The 26,369-nt window shown below is 39.6% G+C and overlaps 1 protein-coding gene across 5 annotated transcripts in view; it reads left to right on the top strand.

The window, feature by feature from the left end:
- The window catches only part of ZFC3H1 (zinc finger C3H1-type containing), a gene marked incomplete at its 5' end in the record, with an annotated part of 33,996 nt that extends 8,736 nt beyond the window's left edge, over positions 1 to 25,260 (top strand). For 2 of the 5 annotated variants that reach the window (XM_083399236.1, XM_083399235.1), the window contains 30 exons: positions 471 to 594; positions 1,152 to 1,249; positions 1,897 to 2,100; positions 2,610 to 2,774; positions 3,026 to 3,163; positions 4,650 to 4,768; positions 5,048 to 5,194; positions 6,010 to 6,184; positions 6,355 to 6,486; positions 7,693 to 8,241; positions 8,341 to 8,450; positions 9,081 to 9,212; positions 10,822 to 10,943; positions 11,340 to 11,441; positions 11,602 to 11,721; positions 12,312 to 12,495; positions 13,152 to 13,338; positions 13,784 to 13,975; positions 14,647 to 14,884; positions 16,112 to 16,217; positions 16,615 to 16,813; positions 17,449 to 17,543; positions 18,607 to 18,717; positions 19,490 to 19,594; positions 19,676 to 19,841; positions 20,477 to 20,577; positions 21,992 to 22,093; positions 22,703 to 22,742; positions 24,186 to 24,248; positions 24,374 to 25,260. In XM_083399236.1, coding sequence (XP_083255362.1) covers positions 471 to 594; positions 1,152 to 1,249; positions 1,897 to 2,100; positions 2,610 to 2,774; positions 3,026 to 3,163; positions 4,650 to 4,768; positions 5,048 to 5,194; positions 6,010 to 6,184; positions 6,355 to 6,486; positions 7,693 to 8,241; positions 8,341 to 8,450; positions 9,081 to 9,212; positions 10,822 to 10,943; positions 11,340 to 11,441; positions 11,602 to 11,721; positions 12,312 to 12,495; positions 13,152 to 13,338; positions 13,784 to 13,975; positions 14,647 to 14,884; positions 16,112 to 16,217; positions 16,615 to 16,813; positions 17,449 to 17,543; positions 18,607 to 18,717; positions 19,490 to 19,594; positions 19,676 to 19,841; positions 20,477 to 20,577; positions 21,992 to 22,093; positions 22,703 to 22,742; positions 24,186 to 24,248; positions 24,374 to 24,511 — 4,464 coding nt within the window. In that variant the 3' untranslated portion in view covers positions 24,512 to 25,260. Of the gene's footprint in view, positions 1 to 470; positions 595 to 1,151; positions 1,250 to 1,896; positions 2,101 to 2,609; positions 2,775 to 3,025; positions 3,164 to 4,649; positions 4,769 to 5,047; positions 5,195 to 6,009; positions 6,185 to 6,354; positions 6,487 to 7,692; positions 8,242 to 8,340; positions 8,451 to 9,080; positions 9,213 to 10,821; positions 10,944 to 11,339; positions 11,442 to 11,601; positions 11,722 to 12,311; positions 12,496 to 13,151; positions 13,339 to 13,783; positions 13,976 to 14,646; positions 14,885 to 16,111; positions 16,218 to 16,614; positions 16,814 to 17,448; positions 17,544 to 18,606; positions 18,718 to 19,489; positions 19,595 to 19,675; positions 19,842 to 20,476; positions 20,578 to 21,991; positions 22,094 to 22,450; positions 22,743 to 24,185 lie in introns of all 5 variants that reach the window. The other 3 variants (XR_014502050.1, XR_014502051.1, XR_014502049.1) reach the window with 3 other exon arrangements.
- Positions 25,261 to 26,369: the final 1,109 nt, after the last annotated feature.

Below are 26,369 nucleotides of genomic sequence, written 5' to 3'. Positions count from 1 at the left end.
AGGATAATTACAGTAGTTGCAGCTGTAGCTGCTTCAATCAGCGCTCAGTGATTTTTAAAAAAGAGGCTGACATTAGCCTTGTGATAGGCCATGCCATATGCTGATGCCAACTGTACCATTCTGTTGTCATGACCTTTGGGATCATAATTATTCATTTTTTTGTGGGTTGGAAGTGGTTGGGAGATTTGCCTTCCCACACACTTAAAAATAATTAGAGTATGACTTCGTAGCTTTGAAAAATGCAGTGTTTTGTAAAAATGAACTGTTCTGCTGCTTGCTGTCCCTTACTGAAACCACAGTTGTTATGAGAGAAGATCCAGCAAATAGGAGTCAGTCGTTTGCCACTGCTATCTTTCCTATAGCTTTTCTTCCTGCAAGTGGGCAGCTGTTTGAGGCAAAACAGGCAGCATTGCATGTGTTTAAGAAAGGAAATAAAATATATCTGAGGCTAACAAAACTTTTTTGTGTAGTCTTCAGATAAAGACTTGAGACGGTCATTAGATAAGCAATCTACTGAGAGTGCAGGAGGAATCTATCAATATGATAATTATGATGAAGTTGCCATGGACACAGAAAGTGAAACTAACTCTCCTGGTAAGTGTTAACTTACCTAATGTGTGGATTACAACATTTTATTTTTGCTAATTTCCTAATGAAGCCATAATTAAAGCTTGTGTTCCACTGTTTTATTTACTCATTTACCTAATGTTATGGCTGCTACATGAAAAATAAAAAATTCAATAGCTGACCCAGCATAAGAGCAGGAGCAGTATGTGATGAGAGAAATTACTGCTTATTCTATTGTTTGGATCTTGATAGTTTTCATGAATTGAAGTACAGTCGTACCTTGGTTTTTGAACAGCTTAGTTCTCGAAGATTTTGGCTCATGAATGCCGCAAAACCAGAAGTGACTGTTCTGGTTTGCAAACTATTTTTCGAAGCCGAACATCTAATGGGGCTTCCGTGGCTTCTGATTGGCTGCAGAAGCTATCTGCAGCCAATCAGAAGCCACGCTTTGGTTTTGACAGTCGAATGGACTTCCAGAACAGATTCCGTTCGACTTTCAAGGTACGACTGTATATAAAGGTTATATAAATAAAATCTTGCCTAGTGTAACCTTTTATTTTTTGCTTTCCATAATCCTTTTGTAGCATCATCTCCAGTGCAGCCTCCATATTTTGAATGCCCTGCTGGATACTTTTCTCCTACCATTCCACAAATAACACTGCCTCTTGCAGCACAGATTTCAGTAAGTGATTTTTCAAGATGGCCGTTTTGAAGTAGAAACATTTGAAACCAGAAATATTGTTAGGCCAGCCTATCTTTAAATTATGATGAGCTGATCTTTTGTGTGCATCCCTTCAGGCTGTCTTGGAAGTTATTTCTTCTGGTATCTATTGAAATGGGACTTGGCCTGGATCAAAATTATTTCTAGCTCCACTCTTATTACTGATTAATGCCAGTACTAATACTCACCGAGCTTCTATATCCTGTGCTACCTATTTCTTCTACTGGAAATATAAGTAAAAAATCCTGAGGTGATAGCTCCCCATTCAGTACATAGCTACTTACTACTAAACTTTTGCACGTTTTATAGATTTGTGTCTCTTAAATGTTATTTAAGGAACTAAAATGGATCTTATAATCACTTACCTGGGAGTAAGTCCAACTGCTTAGTGCAGTCCAGTACTGGCGACTAATAGTTTTGAATAAGCAAGTCATTCTCTTTTATTTTCTGTCTTGGAAAATCTTGATTTTCAAGTGCAGTATCTTGGCTTTTGGAGTTGCTGATGTTTTGTATTGAAGCGTAGCATGAGCCAGATATGCTTGGCACACTATTTGGGGAAGGTCAAGTAGTAATTAAGCTATTTCCCTTTTCCTTTCCAACTTTTTAAGGCTTTGCCACCAGGCAGCCAGTTGTATGTAGAAGGTATTTCAAGTGCTTCTCTTGAGCCACTACCACCCCTTCCTCCACTTCCACCTGAAGAACCTGAACAGCCACCCAAACCGCCATTTGCAGATGAGGAGGAGGAGGAAGAAATGTTGCTGCGAGAAGAGCTACTTAAATCTCTAGCAAACAAACGAGCTTTCAAACCGGAGGTATTTATCACTTCTGAATATAGCCACTAGATGTCAGCCCTGGTGCATTATGATCTGCATTACACCAGAAAAGTTTTTTGTGTTAGTTTGGAAAAACAAAAGTGTGACTGGACAACTTGAAGGTGGCATGCAGTTCTTTAAACAGCGTAATCTGTTCTTTAACCTTAAAAGGAGTTTAAAGTTCTCTTGGTTAGGGTTAAATTTGCTGTAAACTGAACAAGTTGCCTCCCACTTGTTTGGCATTGTCCTAGCTATTTCAGCTGGATAATTAGTAGGATTATGACATTTCACATGGTTGAAATCTGAGCAACGATTACTTCACTTACCGCTGATGTTGGCCATTTCCATGCTCAGTGGCTTCTGTTGTCGTTAAAAATCTATGCCTTCTAAAATGGCAGCTTCTAACAGGTTGAGGAGGCTTTGTTTGTGTTACGTTTTTGCAGCATTTGTGTATTTAAATATTTAAAAGCCTTTCACAGTGGCTTTTCTGATTGTTTATTTATTTATAGGAGAACTCAAGTAATAGTGGTCCACCTTCACCGCCTTTCCCCAATAACTCCCATGCCGTGCCAAGAAGCAATCTTTCAGCCGTCAGTATTAACACTGTTTCTCAACCTCGTGTAAAGAACACAAAGATTATTAGAGTACCAAGACTCCCACGAACAGTGATTACGGTAATGAAATATTTTTTACTTGGCTTCATATAGGAAGGTGCATCATGTTTGAGGTTAACACTGCCAAAGTAGGGCAAGAAAGTAACATGCAAAATCCTAGGTTGGCTTGTGCTGATTCGGCAGCTGGGAACAGTAGCATTTTGGAGGTGGGTTAGGTTGGTTCCTGTGTACTGTTTCTTTCAAAGAAGAGCAAGGCCACTATTCTTAAGAGAGTTGCTCACTCAAAATTATTTAACCTTTTATTTCTTTAGCTTCCAAAGCACAAGTCAGTCGTGGTTACACTGAATGATTCAGATGACAGTGAATCGGATGCGGAACAACCCATCTCTGCTGCTAGTGTGTTTGGTGGCCTAGAATCTATGATCAAAGAAGCTCGAAGGACTGTAGAGGTAAATAAAATGGATGTGGATGTGGAAATGACATTCTTTGAAAAGATCACATGAAATTTAGTTTTTAAAATCTTAGCCTGCATTTGCTGTGCACTGCAATGGCCAGCTGTGTAAAACAGACTTCCTTGTCTATCGGTAGGAGAACAGGAAGGACAGACCCTCCAAGTGTCCCTATTTTCTAGGGACGTCCCTGATTTAGAAAAGTTGTCCTGGTTTCTGATTTGATCCTGGAATGTCCTGCTTTTCCTTAGGACGCCCCTGTTTTCATTGGAGAAATGTTGGAGGGTATGGCGTTATCTGACCCCCCAAGCCGTCTGAAGGCAATCCTGTATAGGGAGGGTTTTTTAAAAAAATGTTTTATTATGTTTTTATATGTGTTGGAAGCAGCCCAGAGTGGCTGGGGCAACCCAGTAAGATGTGTGGGATATAAATAGTAAAATGATCGTTATGGAATGGGACATCCCTATTTTTATTGGAGAAATGTTGGAAGGTATGGGTAGACTTAATTGGTTCAGAGGTTAGGAGAAACAAATTATTCCTTTTAGAGAAGAGTTCATCCCAGTTCTTGGGCCTGCCTTCTGACAAGGAGTGAAAGTCATTGCCAGCCTTTTATCTTTAAGTACATTTTGTCTTATTTTCCTCCCTGCACCTGATGTGAAAGCAGGAGCTTAGTACTTGTTCGCACTGATCCCTTTGGGTAGCTATACAATAAGCAGATCACTTGTCAGAGCTCCGGGTCTCCTTTCTCATGTTCTCATTCAGTGAAGAAGGTCCTGTTTCACACTCTTGCTGGTGAAGACTGCTAGTTGAGCACAGGAGTCGGCAGCACTGCACTGCTTTCTTGTATTTACTTTGGGCTCCAGCAGTGTGGCAGCAGTGTGCCTCTTTCAGTAGGTGTGTGCCACAGTGGGTTTTTCAGAGAATTGCCCATAATAATCTGTTTACTCTGGAACCCGTTGCGGAATGTGGTTCTGCTTCAGAGTATCCTTGTTCTGCCTGGTCTTCTACCATTAAATGAAAAAGAGAAGTTGGACATAACTTTACAGAAGGAATCTTCATAGCTAGGTAGGAGAGCAAGTAAGATCTTGCCAGCACTAGAGAAGGATTTGACTTCTGGGTGGCTTTGGGGGCAAGTTGTATCCTGTTAAAATAAGCTATAACTTGGGCTCATAATATCCTTTTGAAAGTGTATTTTTGCTACTTACTTTTACCTTCTATTTCCCTGGCTATTCCGGTTCCCTTGTGGATGGCTCATTTTTTCCTCAAGTCTTACACTTAGTTTGTTCTTTTGCCTTTCCAAAACTGGAGAGGACCTCTCCTTTTAAAAGAGGCAAAGTTGGTTGACCCTGCTTTCTGAATCAGTAGAGTTAATCCTGTCTTCTAGATAAAAAGAAACTCTGTGGTAAATCCAACTTCCCTTTCTTCAATAATTTCAATTTTTTATTTCGGTTCCTATATATAACAGTGTTGGATTCTTCTGTTACAGGCATCAAAACCCAAAGCACCTTTAAAATCTGAAAAAGAAAACAATCCTGTAAGAACCCCAGAGGCCTTACCAGAAGATAAAAAGATTGAATACAGACTCCTAAAAGAAGAGATTGCCAGGTATTTGGGCTTCGCACAGTGAAAATCAAGAAAAGCACTTGAGTTGTTAGCCAAAAACTGACTGATTTAAAAATCAGTGGCCTGATGTAGTCATCCATATTTTTTAATTATTCTATTTTGTTTATTTAAAGCCTTGGTTTTATTTATAAATTATCTTGTGAGCTGTTCTAATTCAAAGTGGTAGTGATAACAAATCTGATTTTACTTTCTTGGAAAATAAGTTTCAGTTTTTTGTCTGAAAACTAAAGTTTTAAAAATAATGCGTCTTGAATATTTTAGCAGGGAGAAACAACGCCTGATAATATCTGAACCCTTGAAGACAAGTTCATCACCAGCAAACTCTGACGTTGAAGTTGATGGGGTTGGTAGGATAGCAATAGTAACAAAACAAGTTACAGATGCAGAGGCAAAACTCAAAAAACACAAGTAAGTCTCCTCATCTTAATGGTAACCCTCCGTAGCAATGGTTAGTATGTGTTGTTTGTGTGTTTGGGACACTTCACTTTAACTGCATGCAGGTCCCACTATCTGTCCACTCATTATGTAAAAATTCCCTTATCTGAACATGATAAATTTGTACCCGTACTATGCTACACATACAAGCTGATTTAGATATTGAAACAGCTGAACCTGCCTATGAACAACACACTATGAGAGAATGACTTTCCTTAATCTCAGTGAGAGAAAAAACAACAACTTTAAAGAAGCTCATTTAGTCCTCTTCTTACTTGTTTGCCTTTTGCTGGTTGGGGGCAGCCTGTTTGGGTGCTGTGCTCACAGATCCTGGCTCCTTAGTTTTCGTTCCTGATGCCTCTCCCCAGCAGCCATCCTCGCTCTACCCTTGTCTCCGATCCTCCCCTTAACTTGTGTGCAGAGAAGTTGCTCATGAAGGAGCAGGACCATGCATGATTGGAACTTCCTGCTAAGCAGAAGGATTGGATCTTGAATGGTGCTGCTCCTTCACAAGCAGCTTTCCTTGTCTGCTGGGAACCTGCAGTGGTGGTCTCCCCACCAGCTCTCCGCTTCTCTGTGTTTTTCTGCCTGTGCCTTCCCACCCCAGCGTAATGCTCGCTGCAGCTTCACAGCATTAAAAATCCCCCAACAATAACCTTAATATAAACTGTATTCTTAAATAATACCTAGATGCTTTGAACAGTTTAGATGGTGCCTCTAATTTCATACGGCTTTTGTATATAGTCATGAATATAGGTGAAATTTGAACTCCATTTTCTTTTCTTTAGACTTCTCTTGATGAAGGATGAATCTGTGTTGAAACATCTATTGCAGCAAGAGGCAAAGAAAAAAGAGTCTGTTCGTCTTGCTGAAAGCAAGATTGCAAAACTGAATGAGCAGCTGCAAGCAGCAGAGAAGATACTAAATGCTAATAAAGTGTTCTTGAAGAAGCTTCAGGAACAAGTAAGTTGTCTTTTTCTATAGCACTATAAAACTTGCTTGTTTAACCGTCGTGTTGTATGTAGGACAGTCCTTTTTTACTAGACATATTTCAGACTAATTTGTTAGCTTATTTGGTTTATATCCATGCTTGGGTTCAAATGTGACATCTGAAGAATGCATAAATATTTCAGATCCACAGAGTACAGCAACGAGTAACAGCAAAAAAAGCGCTAGCATTAAAATATGGAGAAGAGCTTGCTCGAGCAAAAGCACTGGCTAGCAAAGAACTTGGAAAACGAAAACTTGAATATGATCATTTTGGAGTAAGTATAGCCTTGAAAACTAGACCAGAAAACAAGAATATTAATCGAGAGCTGAAATGAACCTCCAAACACACCTGTGCTTTATAATACCAGTTTTCAGTTTTTGGAGAAAGCATAAGGGATTGTTGCATTATGAACACTGGCCATAATCCAAGTAGCATTCTACTTTTTCTGCTTGCTAAGGAGGGTTCGGAGTTCTTTCTCAAAGGGCACCCATCCTTGCCACATGGAATTTGAAAGTGAGATTTTCAAATTCAATTTATTATCCTTACTGTTAAAAAGTCAAAAATCCCGTGAAATGAGCCTCAACTGTTGGGTCCATTCTGGGAAATAATAGCTTTCAGAGATCATGTTCAACAGATTTGAATATTAAAACTTACGCTACTGTACCTAAAAGCTTGTTAACACTTCACTTTATGATGAGCCTCTGAAATACAGCATGATGTCAGAGACAATCCCCCTCTGCCCATTTCAGACCTTGGGTTGGAACTGGGGAAGGCAGTGTGAGGGATTCTGAACACATGCCCCTGCTCTCTAGGTAGTACTGAGCTCATCAGGATAAAGGCTTGCCTAGTAAGTGCAAAGAAAATGCTGTCATTATGTATTCAAGGCCACACACTTCTTTCTGCCAGCTCAGATGGACAATAGGAGGCAGAGCTGGAGGCTTGGCTTAGAGTTTGTCAGGTGCTCGGAATATCCCATTAAAACAGAGACAAACTCCATCTGCTCCCACCAGCTGCATGGAGGATGCAGAGACTGGTTCCCTTGCTGGGAACTTGAAGTGGCCTGGAAGCAAACAGATCAGTTTGGAGGTTATATCTGTATTTGTAGGCCAAGTGCACATGTTCCAAGCACCTGACATGTGTAGAGTCAAAACAAATTCCAAGCTGGGTTTTGGATTATCCATCCCCTCTCCCCACTCGTCTGTTGGGGGAGAGCCTGCGGTTTGTCACCTTTGCTAAGGACTGAATGAGCTCTTCCCACGGAGAGCAAAATTGTGGGTTCTTAGAAATATACTTGAAATGGCATAGATTAATTGAAACCCTAATAGTTATACCATTGGTAAATTATGTTCTGTTTTTCCCATTTGTATGTGTGAATTGTCTGGTAAGAATTTAAACTACAAAGCTAGTCAGAAGTGTTTTTATTTATTTATCTTGTCTGTAAATGTGAAGTTCTAAGAATTTTGAGTGTGTTTCTTGGCAGCCAAACAAAATATTGAAATTGGAGAAATCTCCTTCGTCGAGCCCCAAGAAACATTCAGCAGAACTGATTGCACTGGAGAAAAAAAGATTACAGCAACTACAGTATGAATATGCTCTAAAAATTCAGCAGCTGAAGGAGGCCCATGCACATCAGACTAAGGACCGATCAAATATTCTTCCCGTTACAGAAGAGGAACCTGACTTTGCACTACCTCAACCTTCCCTTCATGATCTGACACAAGACAAACTGACATTAGATACAGAAGAGAATTATTGTGATGATGAAATTTTGTCCAATTCCACCAGAGAACGAAGGAGGTCTTTCAGAGAATCAAATTCTTCTACTAAACCTAACCTTAAGCACGTTGACACCCCCAAGCAAGAAACTTCAAGCAAAGTTTCGAAAAAGGCACTAGAACAACCCGAGCTCTTTTTGGGTCTGAATATTGATGAACTGAAAAAACTTCATGGGAAAGCTGATGGCTTAAAAGATCTCTTGAGAGAAAATACCATGCTTGCGGTTTCTAATGAAGAAAACTTACATGGGCAGGTAATTCAGTGTACTATTTAATACTAAAAGATCAAGTTTTTTTAATGAATTCCTGTGGCTTGAGTCTCTGTATGGTTATATATTGTATCTTTCCCCTAGGAAATAAAAGTGGACGTAGACCCTTTCACAGCTCCAAGTAAACAAACAGAAGGGAAGCCATATCCGTTTGGACCTTATCATAGCCCACTTCTTGTTTTTAAATCCTACAGGTATGAATACTGAGTTGATTAAAGATGCTATGTTGCATAGCGGCTTTGAGTATGGTTGGGGATTTCTGTTGTAAAATCCTTTATATGAAAGGATGGTGAGCTTTGGAGTAGCAATGGAGAACAGAGCTGTAGAACTATAGCTACATTTATGGTCCTCAAAGAGGAAGAGCTCTGCAGATGTGAGAAATTAGAGTTTGGTAGCAAATGTTGCTAAATCGCTCTTGCATTTGTAATTATTGGACTTTCATTTAAAACAGCAAACACCAAACTGTAGACAATTTAAATGCATTACATGAAGAGGACACATACACATGTAAACAAAAACAAAAAAACGGCTACAAAATACATATAGAATACAGAGTTATCTCTTAAAAGTGGGTGGTAAGAATTAAGAACTACCGGCTGATTTGGTCTTAAATACTTTTGTGGATGAAAGAAAAACAAGCTTCTATTCCCTTTTGGGATGAACAGCAGGTGGTGCTACATATCTGCTTATGGTTATGATTATCTTTGAAAAGTGAAGTGATATAGGATTCAATTTTAGTACCGTTAGTACATGTTTGTGTGTTAGCCATGAGCTAATTTTATTGACCTGGAAATATTAACATCTCATGTTGTTACTTTGCTTAGGTTTAGTCCCTATTTTCGAACAAAAGAAAAGCTTTACCTCAGTTCAGTATCCTACAGCAATATGATTGAGCCTAAACAGTGTTTCTGCCGTTTTGATCTAACGGGTACATGCAATGATGATGATTGTCGATGGTGAGTGATTCTCCCCTTCACCTCATACTGCTCTAATTGAATGATCTCTACTGCAGAGGCTATTGCCTTGGGATTCCAGGCAAATTTGTCATTTGATTAAGAAAGATTTTTGTCTGCTTATGTTAAAAGAAAAGTAGCGTTCATCAGATAATCTGTTTCATTTTTGTATCCTGGAAAGGATGGGAATAAGGGGAAAGGTACACAGATGGCTTTTTTGGCCATGGCAGTGGAGGGAATCCCTGCCCTTTCTTATACAAACAGATGCAGGAAGAGGAGTTCCAAAGTGCCTTTTGCAGAGTTTTGAAGGCCTCTTGATACAAGCTACTGGGGCGGGGGGAGAGATTCTGCCACCATTTTCTAGAACATCCCTTGAAAATACTGTTCGAAGAAAAATAGGCCCTTTTCTTCCCAGAGCAGAAGGGATTTAGCTTCTATATGAAGGCATCAGAACCTGCCTGTTCAGGTGTGGTTTTGCTGTAGTGTGTTTGTGTCCTGCTCTGTGCGTAAAAAGAAATGAACCTGGGGTACATTTAAAGAGATCAGTACAGTGGTACCTCTGGTTACGAATGCTTCAGGTTACGAGCTCCGCTAACCCGGAAGTAGCTGCTTCTGGTTGTGACCTTTGCTCCAGGACGTGAACGGAAATCGTGCGCCAGAGCTGTGTGCACAGCGGGAGGCCCCATTAACAAAAGCATGCCTCAGTATAAGAACGGTTTCAACTTAAGAACAGACCTCCGGAACGAATTAAGTTCGTAACCAGAGGTACCACTGTAATGGTAAGAACTTATATACCCAGGAGCAATAGCCAGTATTCTGAACTGCCAGCAGCCAAAGCCCCAAAGCACGTTCTCATTCACCGAGAAATAGTATGCATTGGTTAAATTCCCAGCAATCCTTTCTCCCATAGATAGGGTTTTGAAGCAAGGCTCTTGGAGAAGCCTTAATCAATGAAGTGGAGTGGGGTGGGGACACCTACAGGAAAAGAAAGTCATTGCTATTTATGTGTGTTTTACAGAGCACTCCTAATTTGCAGTCCTTTAGAAGTGTTAGAATAACCCATTTAGTCTCATCAATTCTCATTTTATACACATTCTTCAGTTTTGGTGTTGCATGGCATTTGAAATCTATTATTATTGTTGTTGTTGTTGTTGTTGTTGTTGTTGTTATACCTGTTCACTGGATTGAATTGGGAATTACAAATTGCCTGCCCTCAATACACTTGTATTCAGCTGCTAGTATCATATTGACATATCTGTGCGACCGTATTTAAACTTCTCAGATGACAGCTAACATTTGAACGTGAGGTACATTATGTCGGAGATGCTCTTCAAAGTTCACTTTGCTTTTGAGTAATAAAAAGTTTGAGATGTGTTCTGTAATACGCCGGGATTACTGAAGTCAGTCCTTATGAGTAGTAGTGGCACCTGAGTATTAGATAGAGTGCATATGTACACTATCTTGTCTTGTACACACTTGGCTTGCAGCTGCACACTTCTTAGAGTTTCTGGAAATGTTTTAAATGCTGTTTGAAAATAACATTCACTTACTTTAGGTATGATGTTCACAGAGCCTTTAGCTGATTTTTAAACGGGATTATTTTTTATTTCAGGCAACACATGAAAGATTGCACTCTCAGCCGAAGACAGCTGTTTGAGGATGTTCTTTCATACAATTTAGCTCTGATAGGCTGTTCAGAAAAAAGCACCGATGAAGAGATAAGCACTGCAACAGGTATGTTGCTTGTTAGTCTTGCCAGCAAGGCAATTTAGTTCTGCAATTAGGTATTCTAGCTTCATAGCCAAAAGTTAAGAAAGCAAGCTGCTTCCTAATGCATGCTTTCACTCTGCACTGTATTCATATTAAACAAAGTGTGATTCTGCCTTCTGCTGTCATGTAATTGCTTTTTACTTTTCACCTGTGTAAGTTTTCAGCAAAAGATCATAAAAGTGAAAAGTATTTGGAGTTGTATTGATGGGACATTGATGCCACCATTTTGAAACAATTTGTAGTGTTAAAAGTTTCATCAGAGTTCTGTGGATTTCGTCATGGATATACAGTATGAATGCATATAGTTGTAAATTACTGATAATGATATGTGTCTTAGATATTGCTACAATCTTATTTCAGAAAAATATGTCGAAAAACTGTTTGGTGTAAACAAAGATCGCATGGCAATGGATCAAATGGCTGTTCTTCTTGCTAGTAATGTCAATGAAAGCAAAGGTCACAGTAAGTAACTTTTTTAATATCTCAAGATCCAGTCTACAGCAGCATTCAGTGGAGTTTTTTTAAAAAAATGTTGTAGCTGGATAAGCAGGATTTGTTTTGATGATAAAACACGATGTAAAGAATTTAATGTATACTTCAATTTTATCTCTCTTGTAAATAGCCCCTCCGTTTACAACTTGGAAAGACAAAAGGAAATGGAGACCTAAGCACTGGGAAAAAACTCATTTGGACAGTGATATCAGCAGTGAAGAGGAACAGTCTTCTGGTCCTATTAAATATGGTAGCATTAATTATTATGCAAGTAAATCTGGAATGTTAAGAGTAATTCCGAAAAAGGGCAAAAAAGTGTACTTGAACACATTTACTTGTCTCCTCTCTTTATTTGCCCTGTAATGATAAAACTGATATAGGCATATAGAGCTGGTGTCACAGGTAGGTGGCACCATTTCCACACAGACCCAGTGAAAAATCATTCTATTGCCTACAATGGAAGACTTTTTTGATGCCTAATTTCAGCAGGGGGCGGGTTATTATAGGATCCTGCTGGAGCTAGGAAAGGCTGCAAGTATACATGTGCCTGGAGGCACTGTGTTGGCTTAGTGGTCAAGAGTCCTGTGCCTGAGTCAGTTAGTCATGTTAATTGGAAGAAAGTGTCCTGAATGTCTTGCACTGCTGTCACTCATGATTCAGCACTGACTCACGTAACGATAACAAAAAAAAAAAAAAATCAAAATGTTTAAATAAAATTCTAATAGAGTATTAGACAAAAGTAACTCAATTTATCTTGCCATAACAATTAGTGTGTGTGTGTGTGTGCGCGCATGAAAGTTGTGACAATCCTTAAAAAAAGAGAATTGTTTTTATTTGCAGCTCCCGCAGTACAGAACAGAATAAATCTTCCCGCTCTGGATGCTGTTGTGACGCCTGATGATGTTAGGTATTTTACTAATGAAACCGACGACATTTCAAACCTGGAAGCAAGTGTACTTGAGAACCCATATAACGTTCAGCTTTGGATCAAATTGGCCTACAAATATCTGAATCAAAATGAAGGGTGGGTAATTCTTTCTTTGCAAACAAATCAGTTGCACTTTTTGTCTCAAACTTCTCACCTGTGCTGTTGGAAGCAAGCTTTGTCGCTAGCATCAAAAGGACCCTTTGTTACTTTGGCCAATGTACAACAAATAGGTTATTGTTTTAAAGCAATTGGTGGGGAATTGATTTGCTCTTTTATTGTGCACAGTCCACAGTAAGCATAATAAATTATTATGCTTTAAAGTGCTTCATTTCAGCATGGAAATAGTAAAAAGAGGTTTCATTTTAATGAAGGATACAAGTGATTGGATTTCTAAAGGTTAGTTTTCTTAATTCATGATGACAAAATGGAAAACTCCTTAAGCAAGATGGTAGAAGTCATTTTCAGATGTTTTACGTTTACATCAGGAACCAGCAGGTGTCTGAGAGTATTGGCAACAAACTGCAGTTGTACTTTACCATCCACAAGTGCCTTAGAGTTACCGTGCAAGTTCCCTGTTCTTCCTCTGACTGCTGCATTTCAAATCCCTCAAACTGTTTTAAACACAGAAGAGAAAAAGGTCATGTATGAAGTGCAGAGAGCTTCTGAAGGGGAAATGCATGTGCATGCCTTGGCATTGTACCATGAAACTGAGAATGTGAAAATGAATGTATTGCTTTCCTTTCTTATTGAAGATCATCCTCTGAACGCTTGGATTCTGCTTTAAATGTCCTGGCTCGAGCACTAGAAAATAACAAAGAAAATTCTGAAGTCTGGTGTCATTACCTCAAGCTATTTTCAAAAAGAGGAATTAAGGAAGAGGTGCAAGAAATGTGTGAGACTGCAGTGGAATATGCTCCTACTTACAAGATTTGGTGGACAGTAAGTTTGATCACTGGAAAAGCTATATGTAGTAATTATGAAGTTAGTACATATTAGCACACTACATCTCACTTCCATGTATGTTTCATTTGAAGGCTTCCACTAAATAGCTTTTAAAGCTCAAAAAGAACTTTTACAAAAACTTTTTAAACTTAGGATTTCCCTTTTCCTGCCACAGGGAATATAGAATCCCATAAAATGTACCAGACAAATGGATGCCTGTTTAGGGTTCCTTTCACATTACCTTGCATCCAAACCTTCCCCACAACATCATGCCTCCAGGATAATATGTGATACAGTGCAATTGGCTGTAGTTGAAAGCATACCTCTGGAATGTCTCTGTGCATACACAGAAGCGCTTTAGACACTTGCACACAGCTCTTTAGATCCCGTAACAAAATGAGATGAATCCTTAAACATTTTATTTTTCTTAACTGCCATTCAGTTTCTAAATCTGGAAAACTCATTTGATGGAAAGGATTATGTCTGTGGGAGAATGCTACAGTTCCTGATGGAGAGTCCAAAATGTGAAGAGAATCTGGATCTTCGGTCCTTTCACTTGCTGGAGATGTTGCTGTATAGAGTTCACCTAAGCCTTTTCACTGGGAAATATCAAAATGCTGTTGCGTTATTCCAGGTACTTGCTTATGTATGTCATGTTACGGTGGTTATACTTTCATCAAAGTGATTTTTGGCTTTGGCATCCATTGCTGTTTTGTCCTATATATCTAGTTTGACGGTAATGTCCCTGCTGCACTATTCAGTAGCAGATGAGAGCAATTTCATACGGACCAGAGTGTGCTTCCCTACAGTTATGAAAAAATGCTTGTAAATATATAAGATCACAAAATCTCCACCATTTCTACTGGGTGTTCTAGGGAGCAGGGACTTCAGTAGTCTATACTACTGTCTGTGATTAAATGTTCCTCTGTCACATGGCCTACCAGTGTAATATATGGCCGTTGCATACAGTTTTCAACATTTGTGTCTTCTGCCATCTCAGTCCTTGTAGAAATAGTTTTAACTGCAAATTTATTTATTTCACAACATTTATATGCTGCTTAATTGTAATACTGTAAAACCTTAAAGCATTTTTTTTAAAAATGTGAGGCTTGGATACAGAACAAATAAGGCCAGGCAAATTTCTGAAACCTGAAATTCCCCAGTTGTGACCATGGGATTTGTTTAGTGAAACAAAAATTCAAGCTTGATTGCTAGAATATATTTCTATGACTAGGCATAATATAGCAAGGTTGCCTGTTATTTAAGCTGTCAGATTTAATCATCATATAACTTTCTTCTCCGCAGAATGCACTGAAGTCAGAAAGTGAACCAGTTTTGGTGCAACATCTCACCATAAGTGACCGCTGCTTAGCTTGGTTATCCTATATACATCTGATTGAGTTTGGCGATCTCCCCATCAAGTTCTATGATCCTGCCAATAGCAACCCTTCAAAAATAATGAAGAAGGAGCCTTTTTTAATACCTTGGAAAACAATTGAAGATGTGAAAGCTGATCCTGATACTTTGTTAGCTGTGTTTGAAGGTGAGGTTACCCATTTAAATTCAGCTGTGGTTTATTTCTTGAATTAATATTGATAGAATATCTAAAATAATTGTGCTATGGTTAATTATGCAGTGGACTTTTGCTTTTCAATGTGTAGTCTCTTGTGGTTTTCATTGATTTAGAGGCAGTTTGCTTATGCTTAGCATGTGTAGGAGAAGCCATGATTTCTATCCTGTACAAGTCATCTGGGACCAATCCCATGGAGCTTGCTTCTGAGTAGAATCCATGTATTTTGCAGCAAGACAGTTTATTGTAGTGGATCGTGCAGACTGGCTTGAGAATTTCTTCCCATAGGTTTAAAAAACGTAATGTTTGCAGCATTGATAGTCATACAAACTGCAGCGTGAAGAACAGCAGGCTGGTTGGGGTGAGCTGTTAAATGAATGCTGGGAGGCCCTTCATCTTGAAGTTTAGCATGCTGTTGGGGGAAGTTCATTCTCCCCCTCCCCCTCCCTTAAATGCACCGGCAGATAGGTTTAAAGGGCCCTTTACCTTGTTTTTAGCAAGCAGCTGGGTGAAGGGCCTCCCCCTCCTTCCAAAGGGGGGAGGGCTTGGGTGAGCTGTGGAAGGATAGGCGAGGGTGTGTGTGTAAAGGGATAGAGGGAAGGGGGTTGGTCAAGAATGTGGAAAGGGCAAAAGGGGCTTGTGAGCGCAGCATGCAGGGAAGGCAGTAGTAAATAATAGTAAGAGGAATCTGTTTACAACAAGTGACTGAACTAAGACACAACTTCCTACTGTAATCCTCCATGTTCAGTAATGCACATGTATGTACACAAAGGAAATTCTTTAAATGTTCATAAAAAATAATTTTGCTTTGAGAATAATCAGTGATAATTGGAAGACTGGCTTTGTTGCTTTCTTAACAGTTTGAAAGAGCTCAGATCTTATTTTATCTCATCTGGTTTTTAAAATTATTATTATTATTATTAATAATAATAATTAATAATAATAATTATTAGTTGGTATTTTTGAATTGGGATCTGGAAACTTAATTTTATCTGCTTGGATAATTTACATCTTCTTCTCTTAAAAGAAACTCTAAAGCACAATGACTGAAATGAAATGCATGACTACATTGTCTCCCCATCCCCCCCCCCAAACCCAACAAAATACAGGTGTATTTATACATTAACTTATAAGCTTTTTCTGCGGTAAAGCTTTGTAATTGTGAATGTGTGATCTTACTTAATGTTTGCTTGTTTTTAGATGCCATCCAGTCATGCACCAGTGAGGATTCTGCAGCTGATGAAAGAGGAGTTCTCTGTCTTCCGCTATATAGAAACATGGTCATTTTGCAGCAGCTGTTAGAAAGGTAAGTCACTTGCAAAATTGCTATTTTTTATATGCTGTGTTAAGCATTATGGGTTATATTCAACTAGGTTTTACTCAGAGTAGAACCACTATAATTAATTGCTGCGAGTTAGCCAAGGCAATTAATTTAAATGGGTCTCCTCTGGGTAAAATTTAGTTGAATAGAATCCTTTGTACAAAAATGCATGGTGAGTGACAATTTCCCATTTTTCTGGTATTAACACAGATGAATATATCAGCACTAAGAAAGGAGGTTCATGCCCATTGTTATGATTAAAAAAGAATAGGTAATAGGAAAGAGTGTAATAGTTCACAAGATTGTCTTGGAAGTTCTTCTAGGTCACGGTCTTTTTTAAAATAAGATAAGTAATTGCTGTTTTTCACTGTTTTCATTCAAGGTGGGAAGCTGCTATTGAGCTTTGTAAATCACTCTTGAAACTAAACCCCATTGACTGTCGGCTGCTAGAAGCACTAGTTGGTTTGTACTTGCGGACTGGCCAGATGGAAAAAGCATGTGACGTTTGGCTTACAGCATTTGAGAAAAACCCTCAAAATGCCCAGGTTTTCTACTTTATGTGCAAATTCTTCATTCTGCAGGTAAAACACCAATGACTTTATTTAGCTTTTTGTAACTGGTTGGAGAGAAACCCAAGTTTATTTAATACAAAATGGTGACAGTCAGAGTACATTACAGTGAAAGGATTTGACCATGAGTTTGATTTTCAGACTTTAAGCAGCTGAGTTTTTGTTTTGCCTAAAGTTGTTGTTGCCCACAAATGCTAAAAACAAAAAAAAGCTGGAATGTGAATCTGAAGGGAGTGGTTTATTGGACGATGTAGAACAGCCTTCTTCAGATGATTGGGACTCAACTGTTATCGGCTCCAGCTTGGTTGGTGAGAGCTGTAGAGGAAAACATCCGGTTGGGGCACGCTGGCGTTAGAATATGACACAGATGTTGCAACAGTCGTGTATGACTCTTTATCCTTCTTTTGTAACGTGCAAACGGGTGAGCTGATGAATCTAACCTATGGAGAGATGAAAAAGTTCATCCTTGAATGTTAACCATTTGAAGCACTGCAGAAAATTTAGGTAGCATTCTGCTTTTGGGTAATGTCTGCCCACCATCTGCATTCATGGTTTTGAAAGAGCCATTAAAATGTATTACGCAGAAGTTTGATTTGCTCTTCACATTTTGTAACTTTAGTCCAATGTCGCTTACTCTCTCATGACAGAATAGATCAGATAGTATTCCTCCACTGTTGCAAGCCTTCGTTGCAGCATTCTTTGAGAGTGTGACTCGAGACAACAGTCCTGTGGATCTGTTACGGTAAGTCTGGCAAGCAAACTAATCATTCCATGCTGCTATGAGCTCGGTTTATGTGATGCGTTGCTCGGTTCCGTTTATAAAATTTCTGTATGGTTACTTGTAAAAACACTTACGTTACACACTGCCATTTTGCACAAACCTTAGTTTCTTGCAGAACTTTATGGTGATGCTGTCCTTAGATTTCTCATTACAGTGAAAAGCAATTCACATGTTACTTTATTATTTGTCAGTTTGTGTGTTGAGTGTAAGGCAACTAGTGCTTGTGATATAAAAGTAGACAAATACTTTTAGAAAAGTGGTGTACAGCTATGTCGAGAGAAGCTATTATTTCTTGAGATATTCTTCCAGAATCTTTTAGCACCCTGTAATTATTGGCACAAACCCCATTTACATATGAGGTAGCCAGGTTAAGTAGCTGAAACTGATGCTGCAAACAGGAAGATAGATTTCTGCAACACCTCAGGCTTTTGAAATAAGCCTTGCAGCACCCTAAGGTGGGGTTGTTATGGGAGCCTATGTTACCTTATGAGTTTCTGTAACTTAATTCAAACACTCCATTTGAGGTAAAAAGTTTATTAGTGGGTTGCATTATTTTATTATTATTATTAAAATTGGTATACCGCCGTATACCTGCAGGTGTCAGGGCGGATCACACATATTTATATGTTCTCATAAGATTGTGAAAGGATTATAACAAAGCCTTCTTCAGACATCTCTTTAAGACCATATTAAGCATAGCTTAAATACATTTCTTTGGTATCTCCTTCACTGTTTTGTTTTCACTTGGAATCAAACTAGATACCACAGTAATCCTTGGCGCAAGGGAATGCAGAAAATCATGATTTTGAAACGCAGCTATGCTCTACGCTACAGATGGGAAAACTAGACAAGCAGCTACCATTTTCAGTGGCTGCCATACGCTTCTTCCAAATTCTAGTCTGCCTCTCATTCGCTTGGAGATACACATAGGTGGTGTGTCCACTCTTTGCTCAGATTGCTTCAGGTTAGGATTGTTTTGGTGTAGTGAACATTTGTCACACTGAATACGGACTCTTTGTTCTAGATATTTTTTGAATTTCCCAATGCCAATTGAATTCACACCGCCTATGTATAAGGGAAGCTTTACAGAAGAGCTTTTAAACCAGCAAATTCCTTACTTGTGGCAAATATACTGGTGAGTTTTTCCAAAGTCTGATAATTTTTTGAATATTGCAACACTTTCTAAGTAGGGAACTACAGATTGTAGAGGAGGCAGCTAATCTTGTATTATATATAATAAGAGCAAATATAAGGAGTGCCATGGTTGTCCTAGTTTCTGCCAGTATCCTTTAGGATTTTGGTATTTATGTCATGAACATACACCATGCACTGCTTTGCTTGCCCTTTCTTATGCTATTTAGTTTGCAGTTTGGTGTTACAAGCATCTGTTGTGATTTTTTTACTTAAAACACCATGAAGTTGGCTGTGTCTAAGTTTAAAATCAGAAGACAGATGTGCTGCTTGAGCCCTGTGTCCCACACTTTAGTTTTGAATTATATATAAATGGAAGAGAGAACTTCTTAGAAGTACTTAGGCAGCTGCCAAAATCCCTTTCTTCAAGTGCTTAGATTCATAAAGTGTAAGGAATTTCTACTAAAATACTCTCATCATCTGCATTGTTGGCCACAGTATTTCTCTTGCAGACATTCAGTCAAAAAGAGATGAAGAGCTGTTTTGCTGACTTACGTTAACTACATTAATTTCAGTATTAATTGTTGCCTGTTAACCACTGTGAATAGTTAAAGTGTTGAAACACTTTTAAAACTAGGAAACATTTTGTACCTCTGATAATTTTCTTTGGCTTATACTTGCGTATAATGTCAAGCTTCTCCGTTGCCCTTTTCTTTCACAAAAGGCATGTAACAGTTTCAAAAAAGCTAATGCTGTTTTCTTTCAATGAAAAATAGCTTATACCAGTCTCTTCATGGAAGTTCTGGCGATGCAGTGGATGCTTATGAGGCAGCTCTGGGAGCAGTTATGCAAGAGGAAATAGTTCAGCAGATTTGGATAGAGTAAGTTTAAATGACGAGACATTGTAACTGTAAAAGTAATGCATTTGGAAGTGTTCACACCGGGGTTTCTTTCTTTTTCAGTTACCTTGTTTTCATCAATGGCAAGGTTGTCAGATCTAACAATCAAGTTCAAGAATTCAAGCTTTTTACAGATCTTGTGAACAGATGTCTTGTTACAGTCCCCACCCGTTACCCTATTCCATTTAGCACCGCTGATTACTGGACCAACTATGAATTCCACAACAAGGTATAAGTGTTTTGGTAATTCAGATACAGGACTCTGTATATAAAATACGTTATGCTAAAATACATGTAGGGTTTCCTTAGTATTTTGTTCAACATAGTGCGCTAAAAGACCAATTCTGTAAGGGAAATGAGAACTGTACACATATACAAAAGCTCCTTGCTGCAGAGTGTGTGTGCACATTGCGCAGTGGCTAAATTTGTAGAGTATCAACTTCTCTAAAATGTTTTGTAGGCTGGGGATTGGCGAACTGTAGAAGCCTAGTGTTGCTGTATAGGGAAGGGTTGTCTGTCTCACTTTCCTTTCAGAGCTGACCTTCAGGTTCCTTAGGCTGCTTGGAGATCATCCTTGGCTAACACCTCTGAAATGCTGCCTCAGCTGGTGTCTCTTCCATCGGCCCTCCCTACTTTTTGAAGGCTCCAGCATTTGCTGGAAAAGTGCAAATTCCCCTGTGTTCCTCTTGCTGTGGTTCATCTTTGGGGCCACTGGTACCTGGAAGAGCTATTTGTAGATGCTGCTACTAACTCAGTGCCACTGTCTTCGTCATCAAATTCAAGAGAGAGTGCCCATCAGTGTTGGATTTGTGAACAAAGCAGGCAGCTTGAATGATCTAACTTCTTGAAAATTAACCTTTACAGGTTATTTTCTTTTATCTGAGTTGTATTCCGAAGTCTCAGCATTCCAAAGAATTGGAAAGATTTTGCTCTACCATGCCTGCTAATCCTGGACTTGCATTCAGGTAAGAGAATATTGGCGGAAGCATTTAGAAGCAAGTACCTGTTTTCCCTGATGCCCTTTAAAAAAGTTACTTGCCATCTTCTAAGCTGGATGGCTGAGTGGGGCTTTCTTTGAAGAAAAAAAAAAATCTTCACAAAGATTAGATCTGAAAATAAATAGTCTAGAGCAGGGCTTGGGTCTCCAGCTGCTTTTGGACTACAATTCCCCTCATCCCTGACCACTCGTCCTGCTAACTGAATGATGGGAGTTATAATCCCAAAACAGCTTGGAGACCCAGGTTTGGGAAACCCTGGTATAGAGCAAAGAGAATAAATACATAATATGATTTCTAAGCCTTCCTCCAAACTGAAATAATACTTGTTAACAAAAAAACATGAGGAGAGGAATTTAGTGTTGCTCCTAAGGCAGAGCTTTCCAAACTTTCTCAACACTCCTCCCGGGACTGGAAAAGGGTTAGTTTGCTAGTAAAACTCAATTACTGTGTCACAAAATGATGTGTGTCTAAAAAGTGTGTCACCAACATGAAAAATTTGGGAAGCTTTGCTCTAAGGTGATCATTACATTAGGGCAAGCATTTTGGTTTGCCAGATAGAACAGTCTCCCCTCCCCCACCCCCACCCCCACCCCCGGCATTACGTCTGGGTTTGTGGGACTCATTCTTAGGCCAAGTATTCTACAGTAGGTTTATAAGAACACTGGACAGAGAGGCCTCACCTGTTATTCCAAAGTACAGTGGTGCCTCGCAAGACGAAAAGAATCCGTTCCGCGAGTCTCTTCGTCTTGCGGTTTTTTCGTCTTGCGAAGCAACCCTATTAGCGGATTAGCGCTATTAGCGGTTTAGCGGCTATTAAAGGCTTAAGGGATTAGCGGATTAGCTGCTAAAAGGCTATTAGCAGCTTAGTGCCTTAGAATAAGGGGGTGGGGAGCGAAAAAAAATCGCAAGAATCGCAAGACATTTTCGTCTTGCGAAGCAAGCCCATAGAGAAATTCGTCCTGCGAAGCGCATTGAAAAATGGAAAACCCTTTCGTCTAGCGGGTTTTCCGTCTTGCGAGGCATTCGTCTTGCGGGGCACCACTGTAGTATTATTACAACTACTATTATTGTGAAAGTCATACAGAAAACGATTATTTCAAGTTATTGATGCTAAAGGTGGTTCTTCACACTATTGAGTGATAAGGTGTACTTAGTTTTTCACACATGGCTTCTCCATTTGGGCTTTATTTTTGTTAAATAAACCATGATACAATATGATGTCCTGATGTGTACAACCACAACAGAGGGTGTACTTTCTTTTCCCCCTAACTGTACTCTCCCTTGCGCCTCTTCTCCCACCTCCCCCCACCCCTGTTCAAGCTTTTAAAAGAGCTTAGTATTACTGCTTTACATGTTTCCCTTTGCTCCTTTGTCACTGCAGGCTGCTTCAACAACACTGGGAAGAGAGCAATGTCCAGATTCTGAAACTACAAGCCAAGATGTTTACATATAATATCCCAACATGCCTGGCCATCTGGAAAATGTAATTCAACAGTCATACACCTGTTAACATAGATAATTTTTTTTAAAAAAATAAGGTTTGCTTCATAAAGCTACATTTGAAGTAGGCCTTCAAATTTGGTTTTATGCTAGAAAGGTTTTTCATTATTGCAGTCTTTCCACAAACTTTGGTTTAGACAGATTCCTGGCACTAATGTCGTAAAATGAGGACTGTTGCTTCCCATACAAAAAATATTTCAGAAGTAAGTATGCCTTGTGTGTCTAAGTAAGGAAAATGTGTTGATGAATTTTATTGTTGCTGCTTTGGAATGTTTACCATTAAATTATTGACTTCTGTTTCCCTCCTCCTTTCTACCCTCCCCTTTATATATCATAATAGCAATATCCAGTGGTGATGAACTGATCATTGTCTGCAGTGTTTGTACATAATGGGAACAACTGAAATGTCTTGCTCATGTAAGATTGTTTATGAAATGGATCTTTTTTGTCTCTTCACTATAGATTACCATCATTGGGAGTTAGTCTGTTACTTTCCAGGACTTTTATAGTTCCATCCCATACTCAGTGTTCTTCCCATAAAGATATTCTGTATTCTGCAAAAAAATAAGTCATTTTTATTTCTTCCCTTCAGAGCCATTGCTGCTGAGTGCTTTCTAAAGGGACAGAGAGAGGTATGTAAGAAAAGCTTATTGAAATAGCCAGTTGCAAAGATACTTAACTAGCCTCACCCCTGAGTTTAATGAACTAGTCTACACCTTAAAAAAAAGAAGCTTGAGAACAGTGTTCTTGCTAAGCGAGCTTTAGAATAAGAGGTCTGCTCCTCAGAAATTGTGTCCGTTATCAAATGAAGGCAAGGATGAAGAAAGGTTCTGGCTAAGTCTTTTTTCCTTTTAGGTTAATTCTGTCAGGGGCTCGATGTGCTAGAGCCAGACTTGGTTGAAACAGGGAGGGACGCGGGTGGCGCTGTGGGTAAAACCTCAGTGCCTAGGACTTGCCGATCGCATGGTCGGCGGTTCAAATCCCCGCGGTGGGGTGCGCTCCCGTCGTTTGGTCCCAGCGCCTGCCAACCTAGCAGTTCGAAAGCACCCCCGGGTGCAAGTAGATAAATAGGTACCGCTTTATAGCGGGAGGTAAACGGCGTTTCCGTGTGCTGCTCTGGTGCCGGTTCGCCAGAGCAGCTTCGTCACGCTGGCCATGTGACTCGGAAGTGTCTGCGGACCCTAGAGTCTGGCAAGACTGGCCCGTACGGGCAGGGGTACCTTTACCTTTAGCTTTCAAACACAGTAGTGTGCCAACACAAGGACACTTAGGATGTTAATTTAACATACTTAATTCTTCCCACTTGTTCACATAATGCTCATTTACTATGCAATCCTGTACATGTCAGAAGCAAAACCTGATTATTTGAATGAGGCCTAGGTCCCAAATAGCTGTCTCCTTCCCTACAAACTAGCTAAGTGTCCAAGGAGTGGTAATTTATTTGGCAGTCCCTGAGCTACAGAAGTGTGTCTGACATCTTCATTCTGTAATTTTTCACATGCTGATGAAGGCACACCTCTTTACTCTGTCCTTTGATGCCTGAGATATGTATTTGGGACCTATCTTGTTCCCTCCAGTATAGCTGTTTTTTTAGCGGATGTCAATACTGTATTTTTAAATAGTTACACCATGAGTCCTCACTGTGAAGGGTGGATAAGAAATCAGAACAATTAATTCCTCAGTAAGTGGGTGTAGGATTGCAGAGCCTTTAAATAACAAAAGAAGCTTAAATCCAACAAAGAAGTCTTCAGTGATCAGTACAAACTTTTGAATATATGGCACACAGTAAACCAATTCAGTCAATTTGAAATGGGGACAGATAGGACTAACTTGCTTCTAAGCATTTACAATGTTGTCATCAGGCTTCCATGTCTGCTCTACGGCCTTAAAACTAAGCACTTTTTGAAAAATGTAAAGCTTTTAAATCTAGCAGTAGCCCTCAAGCATTTCCCTGCCATATCGTCACCATTCCTAACCTGTGTTACAGGCACATAAGACAGAAAAAGTGCATGTTGCGCAACAAACATAAGTTTTGTTGGGATAACATTAGATTGATTCTTGTCTCTTCTTTACAGGTCCATCACTTATATCAGAGAGCCTTTCAGAAGCTACCTCTTTGCGCAACCCTGTGGAAAGATGTAATGTTTTCTCCTTATGTTTCCGTTTAAGGTTTCATTTCAATTTTCTGCATATCCCATGTCCATTGATGTGGTGATATTCCAGCTCTGGCTAAATCTTATGTCTGCTTCACCATCTCTTACAGCAGCTCCTGTTTGAAGCATCAGGAGGAGGTAAAACTGATAACCTGAGAAAACTAGTTTCCAAGTGCCAAGAGGTTGGAGTCAGCCTAGATGAGCTTTTAAATTTAAACACTTACAGAACAGAAAGCACGAATCGCTGAACACTGGGTGCAGTCAGTGCTAAGTCCTATTAAATGCCAAAATCATTTGAATGATTCTTCAGGCTGATCTCTGGCTTTAGGCCTCTGAAAAGCAGATGCGCAAAGCTGAGCATATCAAGTCTCTCTCTGGCCTGCTTTCCTTGAACCTGGAAACAATTGACATGATCGCCTCCTTGGATAAATGAATGTCCTCTATGGCCTGCTTCTGGGCCCTGCCAGACTCTCATAACATCATGTACGTAAGTATAGTTCATCCCAATGACAGACTTTAAATGTGTTAATTTTTATATTTTATTTTCGATTTTTCATTTTCTTTTGTGCGGTTCCTGATTTCACTTGACGCTCGCACTGATGCCTGAGAGATCTGTGTTTGGGGCTAAAAATATGGGCTGAGTTTACAGCAAAAAGAATCGGTCCACTTTGTTTTCCTCCCAACCCCACCCCACCCTCTTTCCCAATCCCTTTTTGTTTCGTTTTGGAGATTCGTTTTCATTGCAGGATATAAAAACAAAAGCAGCCGCTCTTAAGGAAAGTAACTGCCATGGCCACAAGTATGCTTTTTGCACTTGAAGGCTCAATGAGGGTGGTTTCCTGCCCTTTCTGCATTCTGGACTTGTGGCAGAGACTTAAACTTGAAGATTAAAGATACAGTTGCAATTGCCAGTGCATCAGAACCTAAGAGTGGTCAATTTATTATGTGCAATTTTTTGTAAAGAAATTTTAATTTATAATAAAAGTTTAACAGTTAATAATATTGAACTGATTTGTATTAAAATACTACTCTGTAGTATTGCCATTGTTTATACAAAGATATTTTGAATATAAGTTTTAAAAAAATATCCTGTTTCCATTGTCTTTAATTAAGCTGGTGCAAATGTGGGGGTCGGTTGGTTTTGCTTGACGATACATGCACAATAACTGTAGGCCACTGGACGCATTTCCCATGAATTTCCCCCCCATTGATGGTTAAAATTAAAAACAAATACACCGGAGAACCGGAGCTAACTCTTATCTACTGCACACCCTGGAGCCACAAAGGGAAACAACTTACATGGGCTAATCCTCAACCACAGTCACACATTGGGAAGGGGGAGAACATTTTGTTAATAACAAGAGAGCATGTTGCATCAAGCCACTGGTCGATCTAGTCCAGCATCTTGTTCTCAGTGGCCAACCAGATGCCTATGGGAAGCGGCAAAGCAGGACCCAATCACAAGAACACACTCCACCTGCCCTTTCCGGCAGCAGGTATTCAAAAGCCTACAGCCTCCGACGCAGCGCATAGCCCTCAATGGCTAGTTGCCATCGATAGCATTTACCTTCCACATATTTCTCTATTTTAAAGCTGGTGGCCATCCCTGCTTCCTGTGGCAGCAAGTTCCACAGTTTATTTATTCATTTTTGGTATCCTGGGTCTTTCAACGTGCAGCTTCATTGGATGCCCATGCTGCCTATGAATTCTCGTGTTACAAGAGACAGAGGAATAACCTTTGTCTACTTCATGGCATGCAAGATTTTATACACTGAGGTCATGTTGCCCCTAACCCTTTCTCCAGGGTAAGAGTTCCACATGTTGCCACCCTTTTCCCATAGGAGGTGGGGGTCTGTACCCCCACTCCCCAGTTGGACTGTGCAGGTAGTTCGCTGGTTTTCCTGTCGCAACACTTTCAAACTAAAGAGAAATTGAACTACCCTTTGGTCCAAACACTGTTCTTTGTTAGCAGCACCAAGCAACACAATGATTTGTTTTATTTAAGCCCTGCCCATCTGGCCGGGTTTCCCCAGCCACTCTGGGCGGCTCCCAACAGAATATTAAAAACGTGATAAAACATCAAACATTAAAAACTTCCCTAAACAG

Source organism: Podarcis tiliguerta (assembly GCF_965153285.1).
Source record: "Podarcis tiliguerta genome assembly, chromosome: 10".
Classification (NCBI taxonomy): Eukaryota; Metazoa; Chordata; class Lepidosauria; order Squamata; family Lacertidae; genus Podarcis; species Podarcis tiliguerta.
This window is presented reverse-complemented; position numbering and strand designations above follow the sequence as displayed.